The sequence below is a fragment of the Sycon ciliatum genome, chromosome 1 (assembly GCF_964019385.1).
Source record: "Sycon ciliatum chromosome 1, ocSycCili1.1, whole genome shotgun sequence".
Taxonomy (NCBI): domain Eukaryota; kingdom Metazoa; phylum Porifera; class Calcarea; order Leucosolenida; family Sycettidae; genus Sycon; species Sycon ciliatum.
The window spans coordinates 72,790,265-72,805,242 of NC_088643.1; the positions used below are offsets into that span (position 1 = coordinate 72,790,265).

The following is a 14,978-nucleotide window of genomic DNA, read 5'->3' on the forward strand; positions in this document are numbered from 1 at the left end:
TACATGTATTATCAAATTTTTGATAGGGCAATCCCCACAGCTACAGCCTGTACAGGTCTTCTTACAGGGTACCCTAGAAATGAAAGTACAGTCGTCCCTCTCTAACCCGGCACTTTATAATCCAGCACCCTCGATAAACCAGCACAATTTTCAGTAGACAAAATGTCCTCTTCATGCACATTGCAGCAGTAAATCAGATTTGTTAATCCAGCACCCTCCCTAATCCAGCAGATTTTCGTAGCACAAATGGTGCCGGATTATAGAGGGACCACTGTACTGAATTACGGAATAGATGCAGGGAAGAGCATAAGCGGACTGCAGCGGGGAGTGCATTCCAACGGTCGGAACCGATGAAAGAAACTGAAAAGAGACCGAAACGAGTTTTAGCTTTGGGTAGAGTCACAGACGAAGATACCTGGGAGCGAGTGCAGGAATTGGTACGAGTAGAAGTAGAACGAAGGCAAAAGCAATCAGTAAGGAGAGTAGTAGTTAACTGATTCAGGACACGAAACACTAAGATATGCGAGAGTTTGAACTGATAGCGCCTTAGAACAATTTCTTGGTCTGACGCAATTATCGTTATTAGGTCGACTGTAGCATGTAGAACAGTCATAATGTCATTGAATCATGAACCCTGCAACAACCTCTGGACTCTTGTCCAAAAATGGCACATGTGCACGCACCGTACCGTAGATTATCTACATGACATACATACATCATACGGTAATACAAGGTGCAACACAACGTGCAACAGACTTGAAGTTGAACAGTTTTTGTCGTTTTGATTTTTGAATAAGCATAATCCGCTCTCGCTTTTGAATGCATGTTCGTTCGCCAGTGGTGATTGTGTTGTTCCTCAGCTCTGTTCTGGCGGTGATAGATGCTCAAGCCGGTCATGTTCTTATCTACCGGTTCGTGGCGTTCCAGTTTCTCAACTCCACTCGTCTGGCTTGCTCTGGAGTACTGAAGACCACTACTAACTGATCGGGACTAGTCCAATCGAGTTCAGTACGCTGATGTCACCTTGTGTACCACACTGGACTGTCGACGACTGGGTTCCAAATTTCTACCATGAACTGAATGTTTGCTGGATTGATGGGAATCGAACTTATGTCCCTATGGAAAGGCTATTTTTTAGCCATCCTCTGTCTTCCTGCTGTATGGTTCGTTATACAACTCACTCTGTTAGTTTCTCAACCAATAGTGTTGGATGGCAGTGGTTTCCTGCGACTATATGTAGACGACTCGACCACCACCAATGGCGGGGAGTCACCCACTGAGGGGCTGATGGCTATGCACAGTGATGAAAACTTTACAAAGTCACTCAGCGAGGAAGACCTTGGTCAGCTTCTGCTGAACTTGGCCCAGGACCTGTCCAAGGATGATATCATGGACCAGTTGGACGCGAACATGTCTGCTAGTGGTCGAGTGTTGCACACTGTTCAGGCTGTGAATGAAGTGCTGTGCGGGCCATTCTGCTCCAGTGGTTCTTCTGTTGCATCCGCTGTTGGTCGCAGTGGCCAGCGTTCGCTGCGCAATAGCCGTGTTCGAAGTTTTAAACGTACTGTTGAGCGCACCGATGGCAGTTTTCGGGTTCTAATCTTATCCAAGTCGGCGCCGGCCTACTTGACACGGCGGAAGCAGATGCGCGACACCTGGCTGAAGCATGCAAAGATGCACTCGTCTGAGATATCATCTACAACGCGGACCGTTCAAAGTTCTTGCCTCAAGGGAGGACAGTGCCGATATGGAAATATGCTTTGGTATAATCGCTTCTTGGTGGGCTTAACCAGTCAAGCATCGGCCATGGAAGCGTTATCATGGGAAGCAAAGCAATACGGCGATATCTTGCTGAGCCCATACACCGATCGTTATGATCGCATCACGTGGAAGATCATGTGGGCGCTAAACTGGACTGCACAGTTCATGGACTATTCATATCTGGTCTTTGTTGATGATGACTGCTTTCTGCAAATGTCAGAGCTCTACAACTTTTTGTCCGACGCCCCACGCTCAAAGGTTTACGCTGGGAGAGTGCCTTATGACTATGCCATTGTCAACCGAAACTCGTCCAGCAAGTGGTTCGTCGACAAACGTGTTTTCGGTGGGCTCTTCTATCCCACGTATGTCTGGGGTGCGTGTTTGATTATGACGAAAGATGTCTCTCGCTTAACTGCCAGTGCAGCCCGTGCCTGGCAACCATGGTTTGGCATTGATGATGCGTACGTTGGAATGTTGGTGCGTGCCGTTGGTGTAAATGTCACCAACGTCGGGAACATCCATGCCGATGAGTTTCAGTACGACGGATGCAATGCAGAGCATGGCAGGCAAGAGCCGATCCTTGTCGTGGCAACGAGTGCAGAGCACCTCCTGCAGATGTATCACGCTGCGGTGCAAGGCCGATCGCTGTGCCCACTGGTGTACAGCAAGAAGAGAAAACGCTGTCAGATCTGCCGCCTGTGGGTCTTTCTGCTTGTGTGTCCTGTGGTGTGTTGTCTTATTCTGTTCCGACGCTACTTGCTCTCACAGTTTTATGTTTGTAGTGAGATCTCACACGCTTGTCTTACGCTGTAGCTGGTTTCACAGTGTGATGATTGCTGTACTTTTTCAATACTTGCTTTTAGACTGCTTATATCATAGCCAACAATGTGTGTGTATGAGTATACTTGACTTTTTTGACGAACAAATGGATCTTTCCCGCGTAACCAACGGATTATACTATGTGCATCTCCTATTGACGTGGTTACCCCTGATCTTGATTGTTGCTAACTGGGTTTTTTCTTCACTTTATTTTCTTGTGCTCTCTTGTTTTCATTCTTTTTACTGGTTCAGTTGATCTGCCTGTGCACTGGACTTGTGTGGTACAAGTACAAACTAACCCAAAATTTTTTTAAAGCAACTAGCGGCCCTGGCGTGTCTGTCTGTGTTCTACAAAGTTATGGGCTGTTCAGTCATGGCACTCACTGGATACGATTGCATGAACAAACTCTGATTTCCACGCATTTGCAGTTGGTAGAAGTTGTATGAAGAATATTTATTTGTGGAAATTTGGGCATGCATCTAATATTTTAACGATAAACTGCCTCCCTAAAATACTTCGCACCCCACCTAAAATGCGCCTCAAAAGTTCCGGCGCTAATTTCCGAGAAAAAAAAAATGATATTGACGGTATCAAGAGTACATAAACCTTTGTGATACCGTGTAACCCATACAAAACTGACCCTTTTTTAGCGAACCCTTTTCAGTAACCATACCTTGAAGGGCCACATGCCAGCCATGATTTGCTGCTTGTATGGTGTGAGTGTATTTCTGTTAAAACGAACTCCAGCTATAAAGAACTAATTATCCTGCACAATGGTGTTCGTTATACAGTACCAGGAGTCGACTGCAATTGCATACAGCAGGGAGAACTGCCCGTCGGTGCCTTTCTCCCTGCTGTATGCAAGTGTGCACTGGCTGTGCTCATGCCAACATAACAGTGGACAAAGGTATGCATGTACCGGTACATGTATGTCACCACTCTGACATACAGCTGAGTTTCTCGCACTTTAATAGTCTATACTTGCACTAAGTTATGTTATTATTAGAACAAAGTGCTCAGGTTAAATCACTAAAGTTTGTGCTGGGTTACGACATACACTTACGTGTAAGTTTTAACTACAATACAAAGTTGTTGATCATTAGAGCAATCACTTTAGGGTGCTCCTGTTCAATGCTAGAGTGTCATGCTGTTGACTAAACAATGTGCTTCTGTTGAATCAATGCCTTGAACAGGAGCACATCTTGCACAAAGATGTTTGCTGCCGCAGGGTCAAAAGCTTGCCCATCTTTCATCTGAAAATCCACAATGAGAGCAACACTCCACAGCTCTCTAATACATTGTGGTCTTGGTGCCATAACAATGCCCTATAAGCTATTTCTAGCACTCCGTATGCTGATTCGTAGCTGGCCTATTGTTTTTGAGTCTGGGTCTGTGTCGGACAGCTTTCAGTCATGACATACTGTAAGTATGCCGGGGTCATACCCGGATGATGCGTTGGATAATACAATTTTAATATTGTTCTTTTCAGTGCTTCCACATTACATTCCATGATTCCGATGATGCAAAAGTGCATAATTTCCCAAGAGTGTGCAACTCCAACTGTCTCGACAGAGTCAACGCTTTCCGGTGTATGTGTGCAATACACACATTTCACAGTACATGTAAAACCTTTTTAGGACGAGCACCAAAGGACCGATTCAATTTGTGTGTTTGCGTGTGTGTGGGGGGGGGGGGGGGGTGAAAAAAGACTAAAGGTATTCACTGGCCAGAAAAGCCACTTCAAATAGCTGCGTGGTCTAGACCAAGCTGAATAGTGCAATCCCAGGACAAGTTGCTATGGCTTTTGCTGTAGCGCCCAATCACAATGGCCATGGTATTTCACCTGACGATACGGCTCGAAAGTATTCTAGTGAAACTTTCGAGGTGTTGTCAAGAGCCTGAAGTGTGTCCTTCTTCTCAGTGTTATTGCATTCTTGTCTCCAAGGAAACTGTTTATGTGTGCATGAGGATTACTCGAAGTTTTATTATCGGAACAAGGGTTTGTACGTTTGAAACACACTAGCTGCACAGCACCCCTGCCAACCTCATGCATAACAACGCACACCAAGCCCATCTATACATGCGTCCCAGAAGCTAGGGCAGTTTATACGCACGGATTGTGCGCATGTGAAAATTCTTTAGAGTGCATTTGGTTGGAACGATCTAGAACAGAAACAAACAGCTGGTGCGCAAGGACCAGCCCCATGCCAATCAAAACGGTACCCGATCCAGAAACAGAGTAATTTTGTTGCGAAAAATGCACCAAACTAAAGTAAAATACTTGGTTGCATTTGCCAAAATGTACACGGGTCAAATTCTTACAGCACAAAACGTGCATGAATGCATGCCAAATGCAATCCAAATGCGTATGCACATGATTGTTTTGGACACAAAAAAAGGATGTTCCTGCCAGATTTTACTGTGAAAAAATAATAAAACTGTTCTGGCCGTGTGGAGGAGGGGGAGCAAGCAGAACAGGTTTTGGTTGATCCAGAACATGTGCAGTCCAGGGAGCCCCAGGTGCAGTCCCAACCAAATACGCTGTTTTGGTGGATTCTGTTCTAGGTTATACCAAGCACACATGCCCTCAGATGAAAACACGTGCAATATTCTTTATTTACAGTCTTCACAGAGCATGACAAAAGGACAATCCTCGAACGGTAGTAAGTTACTATATACACACCCTAAAACAGTAATACAATAGTTGTACGAGCGGACGACCAGAGCTTCTAGAGATAAATTCCGTTGTACTACAAAGGAAGCGGTAGACGTTTTCTGCAAGCAAGTATCGACATAATTAACGTTTAAGCAAGATCAGCTCTCAAAGCATAGTACCAGCTATGTACATGAAGCAGTAGCAACAAGATTAAACTTACAGGAAACAATATTCAAGTGAGCGAGGATGTATTCGGGCAGATCCGCGAGCAACGATGTACGGATTATTGAAGGAAAGAAGGAGAGAGAGAGAGAGAGAGAGAGAGAGAGAGAGAGAGAGAGAGAGAGAGAGAGAGAGAGAGAGAGAGAGAGAGAGAGATTCCATGAACGGCACATGTATTTCGGGGTACTTGTGTGTGAAGGTGCTGTTGCTGGTCACTTGGTCCAGCTGACCTTTGGAATATCGTAGTGCTCAGACATTGAATCTAGCTGCGCATTGAATTCCTATACCAGGCACAATCAAAAACAAACAGAGTAGTATAATTATTACAAAAAAGCAAGACGCTAGGAAAGACCTAGCGCAACTCATGCCCACACCCTCTGCTTCGTGGCGTGTCTCCAGTCAAACTTTGGGTCAGGGCTCCATGAAATGTAATCACCATGTTAGAAAGGGAAGCGAGCTGCCAGAAAAGCGAAAAAAATCCAGGACTCGAACCTAGGGCCTTGCATGATCTTGCATTTCCCCGCTTTTCTGGCAGCACGCTTCACCAACTGTTTACCTTGAATTTGAAGGCTTATCCCATTCCCATTTAATGGTAGAAAGTGTGAGTCTTTTCTATTCCCGAACCCTCCTATTCAATAAAGAGAGAGAGAGAGAGAGAGAGAGAGAGAGAGAGTGAGAGAGGAGAGAGAGAGGAGAGAGAGAGAAAGAGTCGTAGTCCTCTGACTATAAGCACAATGATTAGTATACACGCCCCAGCATAAAATCATCGAAAAAAGTCCTTCCCCGAGAGAGGTGGGGTGCTGAAAATGCTCGATTTCTAATTTTCGATTGATTTTTGAAGTAGCCTCAGCACCTATAGTCAACTTCGCTAATAACGGCTGCGGATATAACGACAATTCGTGAATAACGACAGAATTTCCATGCCCAGAGCAAAGTCCCTTCAAACTGTAATACATAATTATAATGAGACTTCGGGGGTATAAGGACATTTCGTGAATAAGGATGCTTTTCTGATGCCCCGGCAAGTGTCGTTATACGCAAAGTTGACTGTAAATGAATAACGGATCATATTGCATACCTGTACACGTTCTTTGTGGCTCTTAGCGGCGAGCTTTAGTGCCAGCTCTTGTTTCTGTAATAAACAGAAAGCAGAAGACAAGAATGGACAGAAAATTGCAAATTACATAGATATAAGTAGCACTAACATTTCCTTTCATTTGCAAATGACCAAGCCAGCTAAGAGGTGCAGCAAAGCGCTCAAGTCAATATAGTCATTATGGTCACGCATCCACGCACAGAATAGAGAGCATTCGCCAACACTGTACCAAGTCTACCAGTAGAAGTAAACATACTGTTATTGTGCAGGAGGTCGACAGCTTGAAGCAGCACCAATGGCTTGTATACGACTCGAGCTTCAGTAGATGGAGCACTCCTTGTTGGCATAGTGAAAAAGATCATCCACTGCATATTCTAGCGATTCTACCCGCCTTTGATTCGGTAGAGGCAGTGGAGCTAGGTAGAGCTACGAGTTCAGGTGCACACATTTTTTCAACTCCCTCCAACTTATTCATTGGTTCGAGGGAAAGATGCAAATGGGAAAGTCTGAAGGAAAAATTTGACTGTCCCCACCAGGACTCGAACCAGGGGCCTTCGCTTGAGCCAGTTGGGGCCAACGATGAGCTATGGTCGCTCGGTGGCAAGGGTATATGGCTACATGGCGTGTATTTACTAGTTGTGGTAGTCTGCACGTGCAGTCCCATAAACACGGGAAATTCCAAGCTTCTACCAGCTCCCACCGTCAGAGAGCTCCAAACATTTCAAGAAGATAAGAGATCGCTTCTCCAGCTTTTCCAAGAGGATTCGAGAACGCACTTTTAGAAGACCGGATTGAAGGGGGGGGGGGGGGGTCATGCTATGCTCATGTCACATGTATTTGTGAATAAATGCTAACACCTGTGCCCATGATACGGCCTCATAGTGACAACAAAATTCTTTGGTCATGTGTAATGCGCTATCACTCTGCACTGCAGTAATGATAACTATTGCTATTTCAAAGTACATTTGGCCCTCGGACAGTTTTTCCCCGACCGTGCATGATGTAATAGACATGGAACGCTGCGCTACTTTTGACTCGAGGGTCGGATTTCTTTGGCGTGCACGACTGTAGTGCCAGTCCACTCACCCGCTGTTCCTGTGCCCTTTCAAAAGCACGTTGAGCCGGTGTTTTCTTGTCTTTCTTCGCCTCCTCTTTCAATGTCCTTTCCAAAGCTACTTCATACTCTTTTTCTCGCTTCTTCTTCTTTTTTGACCTGAAAGGATAGATTGGTAAAGAAGTCACACGCAAGAACATGGAGTTACAAGCCTGATCTGATTAAAATCAAAAAGTACAGTGCCAAGAACAGGCGAAGGAATGGCGGTGACCCATGTGCACATGTATAAATATACTCAAGAGTACTTCAAAGTACATATGTAGCAAGAAGGACCCATGAGTGTGTGTGATCCCCGGTAGCCTAATCGGTAGGGCACTGTCCCGGAAAGACAGGGGTGCTGGGTTCGAATCCCGCTCGTGGATCCTTCTTTTGCAACATTGGCGCCTGGCAATGGCTCGAACCCACGACCCATCGTACCCCCCGCGAGCTAGGTACGGCGTGAGGACACAGCCTGTTGGGGCGGGGGAGCAGTGTAGCAAGAAGGACCCATGAGTGTGTGTGATCCCCGGTAGCCTAATCGGTAGGGCACTGTCCCGGAAAGACAGGGGTGCTGGGTTCGAATCCCGCTTGTGGATCCTTCTTTTGCAACACATAGCCCCAAAATCACGTGTGAACTTGAATTTCCATGGTGATGCAGTCGTGTTCAAAATTTTATGCACAATCCCTGATCAAATACAGTTGGCCGTAGTCTGAATTGCCTATAAGAGTGTGCAACTAAGAATTACATCAAGTTGAAGTTCTGTCGTGACAGCAGGGTAAGTGGGAGATATACACTCTTGGGGGGGGGGGGGGTATTTACTCTTGTTATACTGCACAGCTACAGGGTTCTAGCCACGAAGTAATAGTAATGGGGTGAGAGCAAGGGAAACAAACAACGCCCGGATCGATCAATTTGTGGCCACATTTTCGTTGTGTGAACTGAAAAACACAAAAATCGAAAAACAACTGGCAAGAACCCTGCTGCATGTGTGCTGGCATTGGATAAGTCACTACTCCCTTGCCAAGATGAGAAATTCATTACGAATGTCTTCCTCTTGATGCATCCAGTGATAATCTGCAAACTCGGGTGTCTAGTTGTGGTCATGTAACAGTTCAAGTTCGCATCAGGGCGGCGATGATCCAGTCAGTAGCCAGTGCTTAGAACTGTGGTATACACCGTGGCATACAGCACAGCATACACCATGGCATACACCATGGTATACACCATGGCATATCTAATGGGTACAATAATAGTAATAACCCTTATCCGACCGGCCAGTCAAAAATCGACGACTATACGTCGATGACTTTAACAAGCTTTAGCTCACTCATTTTTAATTGGATCTGCACCATTTCGGTATCAAAAGAAGCAGGAAAGACCCACCATTCATTACCAAAAAATCAGAGCGTCTTAGCATGTTCCAAAAAGAGGTTATATGTCTCTGAAGGAGGTCCGTTTTCAAACCGCGTACGAAACAAGTTTCCACATGATGTAATTTTGGCAATGTTTATGTTGCCCTCCTACATATTTGCCTGGAGGCTTCTCTGATGGTACATTCAACATTTGGTAGCATGAAAGTACAAATTTAAGATTACAAATAGTCCACATGTCGATGAGCTGTACTTCTCTTCAAAAAATGGAATTGGTGATGAATTTGTGTTCCTCTTACCAACGACTGCTAGACACTGTTGCTAGAGAACTCCTCATGGTTCAAGGTTTCCAAACAGCCCAAGATTGCCAGTTTCACCCAAGGGAAACTTAAAGTTATCATCAAAATGGGTCGCGTCGTCTCGCTGGGACTGAGAATTTGTCCACTTTGTCGGTCGGATAAGGATAAAGGAAAATGTGCGGGCAATAAGGAAAAAATCAGAACAGCGGCCACAGAAGGCACTCGTTCTGGCAGTGGCCGTCTTATTGTTGAGAACTGGGAAAAGTTGTCCCTCGTTTGGGGTGGTTGTCCTGCCGTCACGTCTGTGGCTGGCGCCATATCCTCAGGTGCATCTGGGTGCCTGCTGCCTGTTGCAAGTGCGAATGTCACCGATTATGATATGGCTGAGGATATAAGTGACCTTTTCCTTGATGAGAATTTGTAAACTTTGTCGGTCGGATAAGGGTAAAGGAAAAGGTGCGGGCAATGAGAAAAAAATTCAGAACAGCGGTCACAGAAGGCACTCGTTCTGGCAGTGGCCGTCTTATTGTTGAGAACTGGGAAAAGTTGTCCCTCATTTGGGGTGGTTGTCCTGCCGTCACGTCTGTGGCTGGCGCCATATCCTCAGGTGCATCTGGGTGCCTGCTGCCTGTTGCAAGTGCGGATGTCACCGATTATGATATGGCTGAGGATATAAGTGACGATGATCGGGAAGTCTTAGAAGGCTTAGAAATGCCACAGCAGCTCCCATCCCCCAGCAAGCCGTAAGGACTAGCCAGCGCCTGGGCTTCCTGAGAAGAGCAGCTCGTGGTCCTGGTGCGCCAACACCCACATGGCTAAACTCGACAGAATACAGCGTAAGGCGATGGCAATAAAAGGCCCTGGTACCATCCTGCAGAGCCTGGTGGCGCGGGGCTCGGCATACAGTCCCGCATACTTGTACAAGCTGCAGTGCATCCAGAGTCCTCCACAGCGAACTGCTATGGTCCCACCTGCAGCTCCACCTGTCCGGATAGCTCGCACGCGCCAGCAGCAGTCCATTGCAGCTGGCCACTGCCACCGAATAGCCGTGTCCCTCCCTCGCCGTGCTCCAGACTATCTCCGTCGATCTTTTCCCTTTTGCATTCTCTAAACATGCAACTCTCACCCCCCCCCCCCCCATATCCTTAAACACCAGCTGTCCCTCAAAAGACTCCAGTGGTTCAAAGAAAAAGCAAACCGACACTATAATAGTACACACCAGTTGGCTTTGGGCAGTGGACTATATTAAATATAAACCTGCTCAATCACACGTTCCTTGAGTTTTATGTTGCCTATCCCGGTTTAACAGTGCTGATACAGTAACGTTTTCTTCTCCTTGCACGGCGCCACAAAGCAACTTCACTGCAATAGTCTCGTCCACAACTTCACTACAATAGTCTCGTCCCTAATTGCACAACACTATTAAAGAGCTGGCCTCTTCTCAAGCTTTCAGAGCTTTCAGACTTCACTGAACTCACATTGGAAGTTGCACCATGTTTTCGCTCAAACCCAGGCATTGGCCCACAGTGGCAGTCACTTTCTTTTCTTTTTCTCCTTTACTTTCTCCGTCAGAGCCTAAAAAACAGTCGAGACGGTTTTTACCCACCAGTTTTTTGGTGTGAATCACATTCCTTCTTCTTCTTACCCCATTTTTCGATGCCTACAGTGCGTTTCAAAAATATAGACGCGCGATTTCAAAAACCGTTAACCGCCTGTGATCACTTTGTGCACAAAACTTCGAGATTGGGCGTTTGTTATCTGATCGCTTAGAAATCTATAATTATGAGAGTAATCGGGGAAAGGACCTGAGCAATATTACGAAAAAAATTCTCAAGAAGCTCCAGCCAAATTTGAAAGATTTCAAAAATAGCATGCGTCTATATTTTTGAAAAGGACTGTACAGTAATAAATTATAATAATAATAATAAGAAATAGTACAGGTCGCATGTCTCCCAAATAATGGGTTCCACGCATCTGTCAACTGTCTCATCGTGAAATAGATTGCAGCAGGAAGAATAGCATACGAAAAAACCATACACAGGTTCTAGCACATGACAAGTACATGCCTTTTTTTTTTACACCGATGTACATTTTGTCAATGAAGTCCAGCCATAGCTTTTTGTCCCGTGCAGTGTTGAGGCAATCCTCGAGCGTGTGTCCGAGAGGGGAGATGTCGGATTTCACCACATCAATCCACCGAAGCCTCGGTCGTCCTCGTGGACGCTTGATCTTTGACGTGTCGATGGCCATGGTTAGCGCGCCATAGGAAGCCGTGCCCGGACCTTCCCGAACAACATGGCCGAACCATACTCCATAGGAGACGTCTTCTCTTGCAGACCCTGCTGATTGGTTGCTGTTTTGATTTTTCATACAGGATTTGGTTGGATATGCAGTGCGGGTAGTGGACTCCGAAGATATAATGGAGCTTTCTTCTCTGCCATACATCTAGCTGTTCATTCTGTCGCTTCGTGAGGGTCCACAGGCCGCAGTTATACAGCAGCACTGGAACAATGAGAACCGAGAACATGCAAAGCCGTGAGTCCAGGCAATGCCGCTTCCATGCTATCGAGCCGAATGCTCGGCTCGCTGCACCGATCCTGGCTGCCACATCCTCCGTGGAGTCCAGCAAGGAACCAAGGAGCTTGACCGTTTTCCACGATGCATCAGTGCGGGAAGCAGTTAAAGGGGCACTCCGGGAATATTTTCGGTGGTGTGTTCTCTTCATGGGGGCCTTATATGGCCCCCAAGGAATGGGGAATCGCGAAAACTAGGCCCAAAAAGTCGATATATGAAGCTAGGGAGGGCCAAGTTTGTCTCCTCTTTTGATGGTTTTGATGACGTCACGTGTGATTAGTATTCAAATTCTCTGCATTTGAAGATCTTAGTTGTTTGAATTTTCTGGTGATGAAGAACGATGTTTGGTCAACATTCCCAAGCTTCACAACTGCGACCATACTCTAAGGAACCTGAAGGACCTCCTGAGGTGTCACTGGTAGAAGCGCAGCCTGATGACGGCCAGGAAATTGGAGCGGACGACTTCACTGGTCGACAAGGAAATAACGATTGGTGTTCCTGCCAGAAATGTGGGGTGATGCAGAGGGCAGTCGATTACCTTCGCTGTCGAGAGAGCGCTGCAGCTGTTAGCATTGACAGCCCTTTGACGTGCGTTACACATCACCCCGACTTCGTGTCAGCTTGTCTAAAAAAACTGTTCTGACCATATGCCTCACGACATATAGAGAATTTCGGGATCCTCGTACGCGGACCAGTGAAGTCGTCCGCTCCAATCTCCTGGCCCTCATCAGGCTGCGCTTCTACCAGGGGCACCTCAGAGGGTCCTTCAGGTTCCTTAGAGTAGGTCCGCAGTTGTGAAGCTTGGGAATGTCGACCAAACATCGTTCTTCATCACCAGAAAATTCAAACAACTAAGATCTTCAAATGCAGAGAATTTGAATACTAATCACACGTGACGTCATCAAAACCATCAAAAGAGGAGACAAACTTGGCCCTCCCTGGCTTCATATATCGACTTTTTGGGTCTAGTTTTCGCGATTCCCCATTCCTTGGGGGCCATACAAGGCACCCATGAAGAGAACACACCACCGAAAATATTCCCGGAGTGCCCCTTTAAATATACGGTTTTTTGTACGTTAAGGTTGAGGTTGTCTTCTTTGAAGATCGGCTCACATGTGGCTACAATGGTCTCCACAGCACTCCTCGATGATGCGTGCATAGTTGTATCATCTGCGTATTGTGTTGAAGGTGAGGGTACATCTTGAGTTCTTGCAAGGGTACTAACTGCATCGATCTTCCGCATGGCTCCTTCGGCATACATATTGAACATAGTGGGCGATAGTGGGTCACCTTGCGCGACCAATGTTCGTGGGGAAGGCCTCTCCAAGCTGGCTGGAAATTTTTACTCTGGCTGTTGTGTTTGAGATCAGTCTACTGTACAGTAGACTTCGCTAATAACGACTGCGGATATAATGACAATTCGCGAATAACGACAGAATTTCCATGCCCAGAGCAAAGTCACATCCAACTGTAATACATATACCGTAAAGTACCGCCAGAGCGCCCCACCATCTCATCCTTTCGTGGTCGTATTGTGGAGGTGGTCTGCTGTCTGTAGGTCATACGACATGAACCTTGTACACATATTCCACGTTTTTCAGTCAATCCGCACCTCAAGCTGACACAAGCTCCACACAAAAACCTGCCAAGTGTGACCTTAGTACACTAAGATTCTCACATCGTACACACTTCGTTGCACTCTGCCATACGATTTTCCTTTCTCTGGCTGCAAAATCAAGGTGGGGCGCTCTCGCGAGACGGGGCGCTCTGGCGGTACTTTACGGTAATTATATGGGTATAACGATACTTCGTGAATAAGGACACTTTTCTGATACCCCGCCGAGTGTCGTTATTCGCGAAGTTGACTGTAGTTGCAACGCTGACGCCGAGACCTCTGGTCGGTTGAGTTGCTCCCAGCACATCGGCACGTCGTCCCTCGGCTATATCCCCGGGCCCCTATGCTTTGTCCTTTTCCTTGTTTCTTAATATAAAAAATACAGCACGGCATAGAGCAGACTGCACTTCCGAAAAAAATATACGAGATAAGTAGCTGCAATACGGCTTGATAATCTACATGTACAGTTGCGCTCAATGAAATCCGACCCAAAGTGCAAAGCTGGCGCCCTGGACCAGTTCCGATTACATCATTGTCGGTGTACATGTGTACGTCCAGCCGCATTCATTCCACTGCCAGGGCGTCAAGGGCCGTGGAAGTTGAGGGTGCCAGTTTTGCACATTGGGTCGGATTTCAGTGAGCGCAACTGTACATCAGATGAATCTGCTGGCGCCTGGTATATCCGGGTTCTAGGCTAGCCAAAGGAAGGTGCAGTGCCTCCCTACTCTGATTGAGCAACCCTTTGTGAAAAATTGCCCTCCCCCTCACACACACTGATTTGTTAATGCTTGTGTTTTTCCGGCACTTGTTCCCCCTGCCCCCCCCCCCTTCTACTATTTGACCCGGGTAATGCACCTTTCATTCGCTACAAACAGTATTGCTTGATAGAATGATTGGGTTATCACGGCATGACGAATGTATAATGCTGTTGACATGGAATCGGTACTAGTATTGCATATTGCGTCTGTCATGTGGGCATGACACATGTACCAGTACTAATAAATTAATGTGTCTTTAGTAGACTTTACTGGTATTAGCTTACAACAACACTTGGGTGGACAAACACAGCACAAATAGTCCAAAAGCCTTACTTCTTGTCACCTCCAGCACCCTTTAACTGAAGTTTTCCGCCTGACACTTTGTACAAGTCCTCTGACATGTTGAAAACCAAACACGACACCAGAATTCTCGTACCTGAGAAGAAATGTGCCCGAAGTCAGGGTTTTTGAAGCTTGTTTGGTAAACTTTACAGATTTGTTCGCTCTCGCGACTCAACAACGACAACTGAATGCACGTCAACAGAGGTATCTTACAGCCTACCTGAGAGGCAGAAACAGAAACCACCCTCACAAGAAAGCATAAATCCAACTACAACTGTCGTGTGAGAAGAGGAGAAACACTGATCACAAACTGCGTTTGTCGCATTGTTCTTTTGTTTTCGATTATTGTCTTTACTTTTTTCTGGATGTTA

At 46.2% G+C, this 14,978-nt stretch overlaps 2 protein-coding genes across 2 annotated transcripts; one reads left to right on the forward strand and one right to left on the reverse strand.

The window, feature by feature from the left end:
* The first annotated feature begins 768 nt into the window (after positions 1–768).
* LOC135805324 (lactosylceramide 1,3-N-acetyl-beta-D-glucosaminyltransferase B-like) lies at positions 769–2,899 on the forward strand. The gene has a single exon (XM_065319345.1). It carries the CDS (start codon positions 1,081–1,083, stop codon positions 2,572–2,574), a length of 1,494 nt encoding a protein of 497 aa, XP_065175417.1. The 5' UTR covers positions 769–1,080; the 3' UTR covers positions 2,575–2,899.
* Positions 2,900–5,177: 2,278 nt separating this feature from the next.
* On the reverse strand, positions 5,178–14,960 carry LOC135805325 (protein FAM32A-like). The gene is made up of 4 exons (XM_065319346.1): positions 14,599–14,960; positions 7,642–7,768; positions 6,538–6,591; positions 5,178–5,740 (listed from the first exon to the last, which is right to left on the reverse strand). The coding sequence occupies exons 1-4, from the start codon at positions 14,664–14,666 to the stop codon at positions 5,672–5,674; spliced, it is 318 nt and encodes a 105-aa protein (XP_065175418.1). The 5' UTR covers positions 14,667–14,960; the 3' UTR covers positions 5,178–5,671.
* Positions 14,961–14,978: the final 18 nt, after the last annotated feature.